We start from the raw sequence: 12,527 nt of genomic DNA on the forward strand, positions 1-12,527 counted from the left end.
CAGTGGTAAGTAAGGATGGATGGTCAGAAGCAAGTGAGAGGCAGGAGCTTCAGCTCAACCAGCACAGCACTGCACAGGCAGGAGTCCCAGGAGAAGGGTGGAATCCTTCTAATTCCTGCCAGACCTCCTGAGAAAGCCAGGGCTGCTCAGAGTGTCTCTCCATCAGGAAGGCTGAGCCCACAGCCTGTAGCTGCTGGGCGAGGGGAAGCATCGCGTCCACGCAGGAAAGCAGTGCTGCTTAGGCAGCCTGAGCGCACAGATGGCCAGGGCCCAGCGATAGGTCAGTTGGCTGACTGATCAAGAGCTCGTAAAAGAACACCAAAGAAGCCTTGACAGTGGCCCCTGGAGAACGGAGCTGGGAGGTTGGAAGGGAAAACTGGAAACTTTTACATTCCTTCTACTGTTGAAATTTGTTTTAACCATGAGTAGATGTTGACTTGATAGATAAAAGGAAAGAAGTGTTAAGCCATCCCTTCCTTTATGTCTTCTGCCTGCTGTTTCAGGATTAGCACAGGACACTGAGATCTGGTTCCTGGACAGAGCGTTATACTGGCATTTTCTCACAGACACCTTTACTGCCTATTACCGCCTGCTCATCACTCACCTGGGCCTGCCCCAGTGGCAGTACGCCTTCACCAGCTATGGCATTAGCCCCCAGGCCAAGGTAAGGGAGGACTGCCTGTCATCTCAAACTCCAGAAGGTATTAGAATCTTCTGAGGAAATGCCTAAATTGCAGAGTCCCAACTTCCTCATCTGATTCTGCAGATCTGGGTAGAGCCCAGGAACCTGCATTTTCAATAAGCAAAGTAGTTGCTTCCAATTCAGGTGGACAACAGCACTTTATACTAATCTAACTAAGTGGTGTCCAGCCTTGGCTAGTCCTCAGACTCATCTGGGGAGTTCTAATTTCTAATGAATTGGGCGGGGGGCAGGGCTTAGGTTTGACGGCTGGTTTTGGATTCACAGTACACGCACACACAAGAACAGAGAACAGTCAGTCTCTTATTCTCTGGCTCCTCATCCATCCACTTCTCACCAGCAGCTGCTGTTGGTTTCTCTTGTGCCCTCACTGAGCTATGTTGTTGGATAGAAAGCACGCACACATACAGTTTGGGATTCTTTTTCTCTAAGTCACAAGTGAGATACACTGTTCACATTGTTCTACACCTTCTTTTCACTTAATTGCACACTGGAGCTCATTCCCTATCCATATATAGAGAGCTTGTCTCTTTCATTGATATGCGATATTTCAAAATATGGATGGATCATTTATACTATAGATCTAGGTACCATTTTAAACATACAGATGTCAGATAATGCTGATAGACTGCCTTCTTTGAGAACACCAGGTGTGTTGAGAAGAACTTTTGACCGGGTGGCAAAAAATGAGGAACTCAGTTCCCTGTATGTATCCATCAAAGGGACCTCACTTGCTCAAATGGCACATAATGATGACACCATCCAGGTAACACAGTGGGTGGTTATTATCAATGAACATCAATAAGTGTCAGTGCCCTTTGCCTTCAGCTGCCCAGAAAGCCTGCAGGGAAGAGAGCAGGCAGCTCCCCTCAGCAGAGCCGGCTCTAGTCTTGGTCTGCTCTTTCCCCATGGGAAGGATGCTACCCCATCCACCCCAGGGGCAGAGGCTGGTGTGAGGGCAGAACAGTTAGGACACTATATCCTGTACTTTGGGGACCTAGCATCCCAGGCTCAGGCTCACTACATTAGAAGGAAGCACAGTTAGTTACTCAGATTCTTCGTCCTCATCCTGCTCTATTTAAAGGTTATAAGACCCTGTAAAGCAATGTGTGTCTTCCTGTTTACCCAAAGGAAGTGCTGATAGATTTTAGAGGCAGTTTTTCATGAAAACTTTTACTCTCTGCCTCGTCTCCCCAGCTCTCTACCCCTCTATCTCCACTAAAGAACATGAGCACATTCTTGTCTCCTTTGAATTCTGACCGTCTCTCCCAACTCTGCCTTACAGCAATGGTTCAACATGTATAAACCCATCACCTACAACACAAACCTCCTCACTGAAGAGACCGACTCCTTTGTGAACAAGCTGGATCCTAGCAAAGTGTTCAAGAGCAAGAACAAGACCATAATCCCCAAAAAGAAAGGGCCTGTTCAGCCTGCAGGCGGCCAGAAAGGGCCCTCAGGTTCTGCTTCCACTTCTAAATCCTCCTCTGGGTCTGGAAACCCTGTCCGGAAATGAGCAACCCCCTCCGCCTCCCCGCCTGCCCCACAGCGGTGATGTCCATGCACAGATGCCCTGGGCATGGCCCAACCTCAGAGTCTGTGTGTGGAACCACAGTCCTCCTTCCTTCTGCACTTGATCTCAGCCAAAAGGCTGAGAAGCGATTCCTCTCCCCATCTGAATGACAGAATCCTAGGCCTTTTACTCCCATCGGCCTGAGCCAGGAGTTGGAAGGGCGTACTCAGGTCTCCCCAAGAATCCTTCCTGCATGCCCATCACAGCAGGTTGTGCCATCTGCTGCTCCTGGGAGCTGTGAGGAATGTAAGGTTTTATGTAAGTGACTAAGTAGATCTGTTAAGAGCTTTCTTCTCTTTCTACCCCAACCCCCAACCCCTCAGCAGTAATTATAGAGGTTCCCCAAAGAAACCACTGGTTTTGACCTAGGAGGCATTAGAACTATGCTATTCAATTGGTAGCCACTTTTAAAGCAGCTAAATTTAAGCCATATTAAAAATTCGGTTCCTCAGTTTTATTAGCCACATTGGGAATATTTGTGTGGCTAATGGATTCTGTATTAGACACCACAGAGATGATGAAACATTTCTATCATCGCAGAAAGTTCTGTTGGGTAGGTAGCACTACATTAGAATATTTTTGCATTACCCTTACTCAGATCAGTTCATTTTTGTTAGAGAATATTGAACACTCTAACAATTTGATGGGTTATAATGTTCCATGTAAAATCTTGAAGATACATTTTTATGTTTTTTATATCCTTCCCCACAAGCAAATCTAGCTTTGCTCATTTTTAATTTTCTATAAAGTTTTTCATCTTCATCAGTTTTCTATAAAGTTTGTTTCCAGTTTTTTGATGTGATATTTGCACATTTGCCAAAGTTATCTTTCTCATGTTTTTTTTTAAGAAGTGATTCTACTGTACCATGAAAATAAGACCTCCCAAGCATTGCTTTTCCAGGACTCTTCATGAAGAGTTTTGATGAAATCAGTCACTTGACAGGAGCTTCCACCTGCTCTGCCTACTCACAACTGCTCGGCAGTTCACGGAGTGGCAGAAGAGGGCAGAGAGGAACCCAGGTGTCAAGGATAATAGCTGAGGTTTAGTCTTCTGCAAGTATTTTTCTTCCAGAACTCATCAGAGGGAGAACCAGCAGTGCTAGAGGAGACAGCCCAGCATTTGGCTGCTTCCCCAAGTCAAGGCTAGAAGGGGATTGAGAAGTTGTGTTGTCTGCCACTGTGGCGAGTATGCTTCCTCTAGTGCTTTTGGAGCCCCTGAATTGTTTCTGCATCAGTTCTGGCCCAATTCTGGATTTCACAAATGAAGCAGCAGAGGAGCCACCAAAGCCACGGAGCCCTTGACACCAGCGACAATCAGCTGGAGTCCCCAGAGGACTTGTAGACAGAGTGGGTTCCACTGTGGAGAGGTTTGAGCCCTGCTTCAGGAGGAGCAGAGCACTTAAGAGCAGGACTGGCTACCTATATAGGGCCCAGTGCAGAATTAGGAGTGGGGCCTTTTCTCCAAAAACCCCGTAGACAGTACCATGAAAAGCACTAAAATGTTTTCCCTTTCTTCTCATAACTTGTTACAGATTTTTTTGTTTGATACTCAATGGTATTCCAGGAAAAATTAAAGTTTTAAATTATTATAATTTTATCATCTTTCTACTTTTGGGCTATTCCAGTTTTAAAGGCCACTATAAGAGCATTTAATTCATATTCATAATCAGCAAAATCACACAATTATATATATAAAATTATATTTTATATATATAAAATATAATCATATCTGTTGTATGTATATATGTCTCATTCTTACCAAAATAGTGGAAATAACACACAAAACTAGCTCAACCATTATTTCACTTTTTGATACGTACAAAGTCTCTCTCAACTTACCAGGGAGTAAGGAAGGACTGAAGGAGAAATTAGGAGCTGCCCTCGGTTTTCCTTTTCTTCCGTGTCCTCATTTCAGTGTGAGTGGTTGGCTACTACAGGAACGGAACATGAGTAGGAAGCGAAAGGTATGGGTTCCATGGTCACACATGCTTCTTAGAACGCCATCACCACCTCTGTGTATTTGAATGAAATCTGGCTCAGAAAGCACGACCTCTGGGGCCTCGTGTCCTCACTTTCTCAGCTGTAGACATGACAAGCTTGCCTTAAACTCTGCCTCTCCATGTATGCAGGCCCACTGGAATTCTGTTCTCATGGGAACCACAAAGGCTGTAAGTGAAAGAAGTGGTAAGAACAGGGGACTAACACATTGCACGTATCTCCTCTGCTCACACGTACACACCTTTGTCTCACCATACCTTACACAAGTTCAGAGACTAAACTAGGAATTTCAAGGCAGCGGCAGGAGAACATTAAACCAAAGTGAGACCTTCTGAGTGTGGGGCCTTGCATGACTGTACAGATCACACGCACGTGAAGCTGGCCCTGGTGAAGGAGGAAGAGAGCACCCCTGGCAAGAGACTCCAGACAGTATGTTAAGAGGATTACATGGGGGAAAAGCTCACCAGGATGATCGTGTTTTGAAACTAAAGCAATTAAAATGGCAGTAGGCACTTGTATAAATCAATCGCCCAGGAAAAAGAGTCTGTGCTGGAATCAGAGAATGAGAATATAAGCAGGATGCTTCAGGACACACTGATGTGGCTCAGATTGTACATGAAGTGCCGCATCGTTGTGCTGCTCACGTCCTGAAGCAGGGAGGTACCCAGGCCAAGGACAGGCACGACAAGGGGCCGCTTGCAGAGGGTAATCCACAGGACACCTCTTGGAGCTGCCCTCCCCAAATGTGGACGTGCATCAGTGTCACTGGAGTTGGGTGCAGAAAACGAGATGCCCAGGTCTCCTCCAGACCTCCAAAATCAAAATTGTGAGGAAAGATTCCAAGCACCAGGACTTTAAATCAGCCACAGTGATGACAATAATGTCACAGACTGTCAAACTTTCTACTTAACAGGTCTCAGTGGTTTTGCTTTCATTGTGTGGAGAACTCAAAATATTTTCAGTCCAGTGAAGCATACACAATGATTGGAACAGAAGAACCAACGGACCTTTTAGTTTCTGTTTGAAATATATCCATTTTTAAAACTTTTTATCATGGAGAGTTATTTACAAAGATAGAATAGTATAATGAATCCCCATCTATCCATCACCTGGTTTCAACAACGACCAACTTATGATCTATCATATTTTATCTATACCCGTTCTTTACTCCTTTAATTTTTAAATAATTCCATTTTTAACTTAGCTGTTGGTTTTTAAGTTATACTTCTTTGCATTCTGTTTTAGCAGTTGCTCTAGGGATTACAATATTAACTTTTCTGTTCAGTAGACATGTATGTACAGTGTCCCCAGTAGCCACATTTGTGTAGTTAACTCTGCCTCCTTGACTGGAGTTGACAACACTGGGTAAGGACCAGTTGAAACTGGGATGCTATGATGAATTTCCTTCTTTGGCTTAAGCCAACCCAGACTGGATTCTGTCTTTGCCACCAAGCATTCTCTGGTTAATGCATCAGCCTACATTATGGAGTTATTGTGAAGATTAAGTATGCAGGTGAGAACTCAAAGGCTGGTCCCTTCCTCCCTTGTAATGTGACTGTAATCTTTCTAGCCGTTAGCTTTGTACATGAGCCAGGCTCTGCCTACTGCCCCACTCACTTTCCTTCGAAAACACCAGTGTGGTTCCCCCTTCTGTGACTTTACACCTGTGGTTTCTTACCTGCGGTGCTGGCCAGCTGTCTCACGTCTTCCTCCCCAGGTCTAGCTCCAGTCTGCATCCACCTCAGAGCATCAGAGAAGTTGAGTCTGCAAGGAGAGCCCACTCCAGGGGAGTGCTTCACTCCATTAACGTGATCATCCTGCCTTGTCTCCTCTGCGTCCTCAGTGGTTGTTGAGACAGAGGGTTACCACTGCCAGCCATGCTGCTTAGTGTGGAGCCACATGAAACAGTAGTAGATTGCACTTAAAGTCAATTAGTTCACCATTTTGTGCTGAATTAGGAGCTGCCACATACTTACATCCAGGATAGACCAACAGAGACAGACCACCCAATAATGAGAAAAAAAAAAAGCTGTGGAAATGCTTAAACATTCATTTAAACTCTCAAAATGCAACCACTGCTGTATTTTAGAGGCAGGACATCCTCATCCAGCTCAGAGACCACCTCTTTCAGAAGACTCTGTCACAGTGAAATCTGCTGCTTATATGCCCATGTCCTGGCATCTGAACTACATCTCCCAGCCTGCCTCTTGCACACAATGGCTGTGACTCGGAAATCTTGTTCATCAGTGTCCCTTGTGGTTTCAGAAGCGGGATCTTTGTGGTTACACATCCTTACATTTCCTAGGGCACCCAACACCTGAGCCTTGACCGGTACGCACTCTGGTAAATGCAGCACTTACCAACAGCCAGCCAATTCATCTCAGATAATATCTATCGAGAGCAGGCCTGAATGCAATAGTGAGGACCATGGTGAAAACGATGCAAGAACTGAAATGGTGCTTTGTAAAGCTTTATCACAGGGTGGATTTGGCTCTTGGAGATGTGTGCTCAGCCATGGCATATATCCCTGGGTCGCACACACAGGCCTGATGTGGACTCTGCCGAGGAGATGGTGTGTCATCTGAGTGGGATGTGTTGGGAGAGAAGAGTGTGTATTTGATGGATGGAAGTGAACATCAATCACAGAATTCTCCACCAAGGACAGGGACCCACAAGGCTCAGAATACAATATAGGCAGGCGATGGACATAGCTTCTTAAATAGTATTTAGAACCTTAAGTATTAGACCTTAAGTTATACACAATTTCACATGAAAACCTTTATGTAGAATTAACAGTAACAAGCACATAACAAGATGTGTTCTCTCAGACCTGTGATGTCCAGTACAGTCGTGACTAGCCACTGCTGCTGCTGCTGCTAAGTCGCTTCAGTCGTGTCTGACTCTGCGACCCCAGAGATGGCAGTCCACCTGTCCCTGGGATTCTCCAGGCAAGAACACTGGAGTGGGTTGCCATTTCCTTCTCCAATGCATGAAAGTGAAAAGTGAAAGTGAAGTCGCTCAGTCGTGTCCGACTCTAAGCGACCCCATGGACTGCAGCCTACCAGGCTCCTCCATCCATGGGATTTTCCAGGCAGGAGTACTGGAGTAGTGTGACTAGCCACAGATAGCCATTAAACTTAAAATTCAAAATTCTGCTCTTGTCACATTTCAAGTGTTCCGTAATCATGTATGTCTAGTGGCTACCATTTGAATAGGTCAGATATAGAATATTTCCATCATCATCAGAAAGTTCTATTGGGCAACCCTGTCTTGGACTATGCATGGCTTGTTTTCACAATTCTCAGAATAACTGCTGCAAAGCCCTTTTGTAACACGCTATATTCAACAAAGAATTTCCCTGGTGGCTCAGTGGTAAAGATTCTGCTTGCGGTGCAGGGGATGCGGGTTCGACCCCTGGGTTGGGAAGATCAAATGGCAACCCATTCCAGTATTCTTGCCTGGAGAATCCCACGGGCAGAGGAGTCTGATGGACTATATAGTCCATGGGATCGCAAGAGCTGGACACAACTTGGCAATTAAACCACCACCACCACCATATTCAACAAAGAACAGGGACATTTACTCAACTTCAGATACTTTTCTAAGATACAGCATCCTTTAACACTTTAAAGATTCTTTTTACAACCCCTGGCTCACAGGGCAAGCCCGGGATGAGTCAGCATGTCACTGCATACCTTGGAAAAGGGCCTGCTGTCCTGGCTGCAGAGCAGCCTGTGTGGGTTCTGGGCTCTCCCCCACATTGTAGACAAAGGCCCCAAAGCAGCTTAGCCTCTAGGGCTCTACAGTGTCTCCAGCGTGGAAAGCTGAGGGAGGTGAAGGAGCAGGTTCCCTGCATCGTTTTGTTTTTTTTTAATAGTAAAAGATGTTCAACCTGCATCTTAAAGCACTTTTTCTCTTCGGCCCTCCCAGGGAGCAGGTGGGCCCAACTGAGAACACACTCCTCAGCTTGCAAGCAACCACTCGAGAAGTGACACTTCTCAGGTCACCTGCTTTTCCTCTGGGGATCAGTCACCTCCTTTTCTCACAACAGAAAGAGTATCTTGGAGATCCACCAGAGCAGGAACCCAAACAACCCTCAGGACAGTTCCAGGCCAATGGAGGGAGAGACCTCATCCCTCAAGACAAAGCAGTGAAGTGAAGACAAGATTAAGCCTCTGGAGAAACAGCTTACCTTTGCCAAGGCTCCAGTTTCCAACTTGATACTTGTGTTATTTTTAAGTGAGGCCACCCCTTGGGCAAGATGGAGCTCTAGACTGCACTTGAGGGTCTGTGTTTCAATGTCTGGGGACTTCTGAGGCAAACCTGCTCCCACAGGTGGCTCGGGACTGTGTCCACCCAGGTTCAAGACAGAGGGTGGGGATTTTATTGATAGAATATATGCTTACTGAATCACTTAATGAGAAACGCTATTTTCCTTTAAACATGTGATTCTAAAACAGACTGCTGAGGCCTGAATTACCGTCTTCACAAAGCATGTTTTTGGCCACTGAAAGAACGGGAAATCACCTTCAACATTTTTCTATAAAAACAAGCTTGTAAAGTTTACTTTCACCCAAAGGTGGCGTTCTATTTTCTGATATTAATTTAGGAAGTTGTTTAAATTTTCATAACCTTTACAAGTTTCAGGACAAGTTTTTCTTCCACAGGGAAATAGACAAGCTTTTTTTCATACCACCTGCTGATGGGCTGCTGGATTAGAACCCATTTTCCTCTATTGAGATTGCACTTCTGAGGATGGTTTATGCTGGGGAAAAGTGTGTTGTGTTAGTCACTCAGTCATGTCCAACTCTTTGCAACCTCAGGGACTATGAGCCCACCAGGATCTTCTGTCCATGAAAGTGGGTTGCCATTCCCTTCTCCAGGAGATCTTCCCAACCCAGGGATCGAACCTGGGTCTCCTGCATTGCAGGTGGATTCTTTACCATCTGAGCCACAAGGGAAGCCCAAAGATGTGTCTTGTCAGAAGTGGGATTGTCACTTCCAATCTCATAGCTAATCTTCTGAGCTGGGAAGCTCTCTGAGATTGACTGAATTGCTCTAATTCTGTAGCCAGGTCTACCACTCAGATATGTGTTAAGCTCCAGTCAAAACGACCTCAACCAGCATATCATCAAGAACATCTTATTTCTCAGGGGCTGGATACAGCAGCTCCAAAAGCTTCCCCAGGCAGCCATCTCTTCCTGTACAGCTACCTTTCAGATTCTTACTTGAAACTTGGGGTTTACAAAAATACAATTATTCCACTGTGTACTTGATTCAGACATTTTTTGGGAAGGATAACTGTTTCTGTTTCTTGGCCCACTGCCCTGCCCAGAAGTACCTGACTGTCGCCCAGCGGAACCCCTTCCCAAAAAGCAGAGCAGTGTTGAAAGCCCCGCTAGGCAGAAGCTGTCAAGGGGCAAGGAGTCTCTGAAGGGAAGTGAGCTTTCTGGATTTTTTTCTGATAGAGCAAATGCCCGGGCCTCTGCTTATCTGGGCCAAGTGAATAGTCCAGGTGCTGCGGGGACCTGTCACAGTCCAAGAAGCCTGCTGCTCACACAGGGACAGAAGGTGTCTGCTTACCTCCTGGGGGATTCATGCCATATCTGTAATGTGCTGTGCTCATCCTCGATGGAGTATCTTTGCTTCCAGTTTTACTGAGATATAATTGACATATAGCCCTGTATATGTTTAAGGTATACAGTCCAATGATTTGACTTACATACATCGTGAAATGATTACACAGTAAGTTTAATCAACACCCATTTCATGTAGATGCAAAATTAAAGAAACAGAAAAAAGTATTTCTGTGATAAGAACATCTAGGATTTACTCTCTAAACAACCTTATATATAACATACAGCAGTGTTAATCATATTTATCATGTACATTATGCCCCTAGTACTTACTTATCTTATAATTGAAACTTTGTACCTTTTGAATGCCTTCATCCAATTCCTCCTCCCCCCACCTGCTGCCTATGGCAACCACAAATCTGACCTCTTTCTCCTAAAGTTTGTTTTTAAGTATAATTGAACTTTGCGTTAGTTCCCAGTATACAATATAGTCATTCAATGTTTCTATACATTTCAAAATATCACCATAAGTCTAGTTACCATCTGTCACTGTAAAAAAAATATTATGTAATTATTGATTATATTTCATAGCTGTGACTCATTTATTTTATAACTGGAAGTTCGTACCTCGTAATATCTCATAACTTCCCTCTCTTATTTCTCTCCTTCCCCCAGCCCTCCCCTCAGGCAACCACCTATTTCCTCTATATCTGTGAATCTGTTTTATTATGTTTATTTTCATTTTTAGATTCCATATATAAGTAAAATCATACAGTCTTCGTCATTCTGTAATTTTACTTAACATAATACTCCCTAATTCCATCCCTGTTGTCACAATGGCAAGATTTCATCTTTTTATGACTCAGACACCACTCAGCACGTGTGCACATAGACATCACACCTTTTTTACTCATTCATCTGTTGATGGGCACTTAGGTTGCTTCCAATTTGGGCTATTATAAATAATGCTGCAATAAACACAGGGGTGCATGTATCTTTTCTGATTAGTGTCTTCGCTTTCTTCAGATGAGTGCCCAGGAGTGGAATCGCTAGATCATATCACCGCTCTAGTTTTAATTGTTTTGCGGGACCCGTATCCTGTCTTCCGCAGCGGCTATACCAACGTGCATCCCCACCAACAAGGTTTCCCTTTTCTCCACATTTTCCCCAACACTTGTTATTCATTGTCTTATATTTTATAATGACCATTCTAACAGATATTTCATTGTAGCTTTGATTCGCAGTTCTCTGATGATTAATGATGTTGAGCATCTTTTCAGATGCCTGTTGGCCATCTGTATGTTTTCTTTGGAAAAATATCTATTCATAATCAGTTTTTTTTCCTTACATTGAGTTGTAGATATTCTTTGGATATTCTGGATACTAACCCCTCATCAGATACATTGTTTGCAAATGTCTTCTCCCATGCTGTAAGTGGTCTTTTCATTTTGTGTATAGTTTCTCTCAATGTGCAAAAGCTTTTTAATTTCATGTAGTCCCATTTGTTGATTTTTTGTTTCCTTTGCCTGAGCAAAATATATATAGCTCTTTGAGCTATATGTCAAAGAGCACACCACCTATGTTTTCTTCTAGAAGCTTTGTGGTTTCAGGCCTTAGGTCTAAGTCTTTAATCCACTTTGAGTGTACTTCTGTGTGTGGTGTGACAGTAGAGCAGGTTGGCTCTCTTGCATGCAGCTGTCCATTTTTCCAACACTGTTTAAGAGGCTATATCTTCCCCATTGTATATTCTTGCCTCCTTTGTCACAGATTGACAATATAAGTGTGGGTGCATTTGTGGGCTGTCCATTCTGTTCCATTGATCTGTGTGTCTGTTTTGTACTGGTTCCATACTGTTGATGACTGTAGCTTTGCAGTACAGTTTGAAATCAGGGACCATGATGCCTCTAACTTTGTTCTTTCTCATGATCATTTTGGCTATTCAGTATCATTTGTGTCTCCATAAAATTTTAGAATTATTTGTTCTATGACTGTGAAACACAGTATTGGTATTTTGATAGAGATTGCATTGAATCTGTAGATTGCCTGAGTGTAATAGCATAGTTATTTTAATAGTATTCTTCCCATCCATAAGCATGGTATATCATTGTGCACCCTCTCCTCCACCCTAAACTTTCTCAGTAAGTGTATTTTTAAATAGAAAAAAAAAAAAGAAAACCCTCAAGACTCCAAAGAAACTAAAACACAGGTATCTTTAAAAGAAAAGTATTTGCCTTTCTTTATCAGCAGTTTTGTAATTTCAACCCAGATTAAGAAATAGGCACAAGAATACATATAGTGATGACCAGCACAATTAGCAACATCTCACAGTGCAAAGTACTATTCACTTTAATGCTTCTCAAAAGTCTTTAAGAAACATTTAACGTCTTGAATTAAAAACACCAACAGAGGCAGACAGAATGAATGGCGACAAGGAGAGAGGAAATGAACTACAGAAGAAAATCACTCAGATTCACTAAAAACTACTAAACCAATTCCCAGTAAAAAGAGGCCTTCTTTACCTAGCTGTAACCAAGAAATTAGCTGACTTAGTTTGCTCCCTCTGAGACTATTTTAATCCCTAAAATAAAATTAACATTAGATTTATTCAGTCACTTTCCAAATGTGACCTTTTATTCTACAGCAGTAACTCTCAGCAGAACACCAGGGACCCCTAGAAGGG

The 12,527-nt window shown here is 43.6% G+C and overlaps 1 protein-coding gene across 5 annotated transcripts in view; it reads left to right on the forward strand.

Moving 5' to 3' along the window:
* The window catches only part of TPGS2 (tubulin polyglutamylase complex subunit 2), a 64,277-nt gene extending 60,412 nt beyond the window's left edge, over positions 1-3,865 (forward strand). For all 5 annotated transcript variants that reach the window (XM_086372722.1, XM_086372723.1, XM_086372720.1 and 2 more), the window contains 2 exons: positions 504-664; positions 1,986-3,865. In XM_086372722.1, the coding sequence (XP_086228848.1) occupies positions 504-664; positions 1,986-2,216 (392 nt within the window). In that variant the 3' untranslated portion in view covers positions 2,217-3,865. The remainder of the gene's footprint in view (positions 1-503; positions 665-1,985) is intronic.
* Positions 3,866-12,527: the final 8,662 nt, after the last annotated feature.

This window comes from Bos grunniens, chromosome 24 (genome assembly GCF_055505025.1).
Source record: "Bos grunniens cultivar Pamir isolate PY7600 chromosome 24, Bosgru_T2T1.0, whole genome shotgun sequence".
NCBI lineage: Eukaryota > Metazoa > Chordata > Mammalia > Artiodactyla > Bovidae > Bos > Bos grunniens.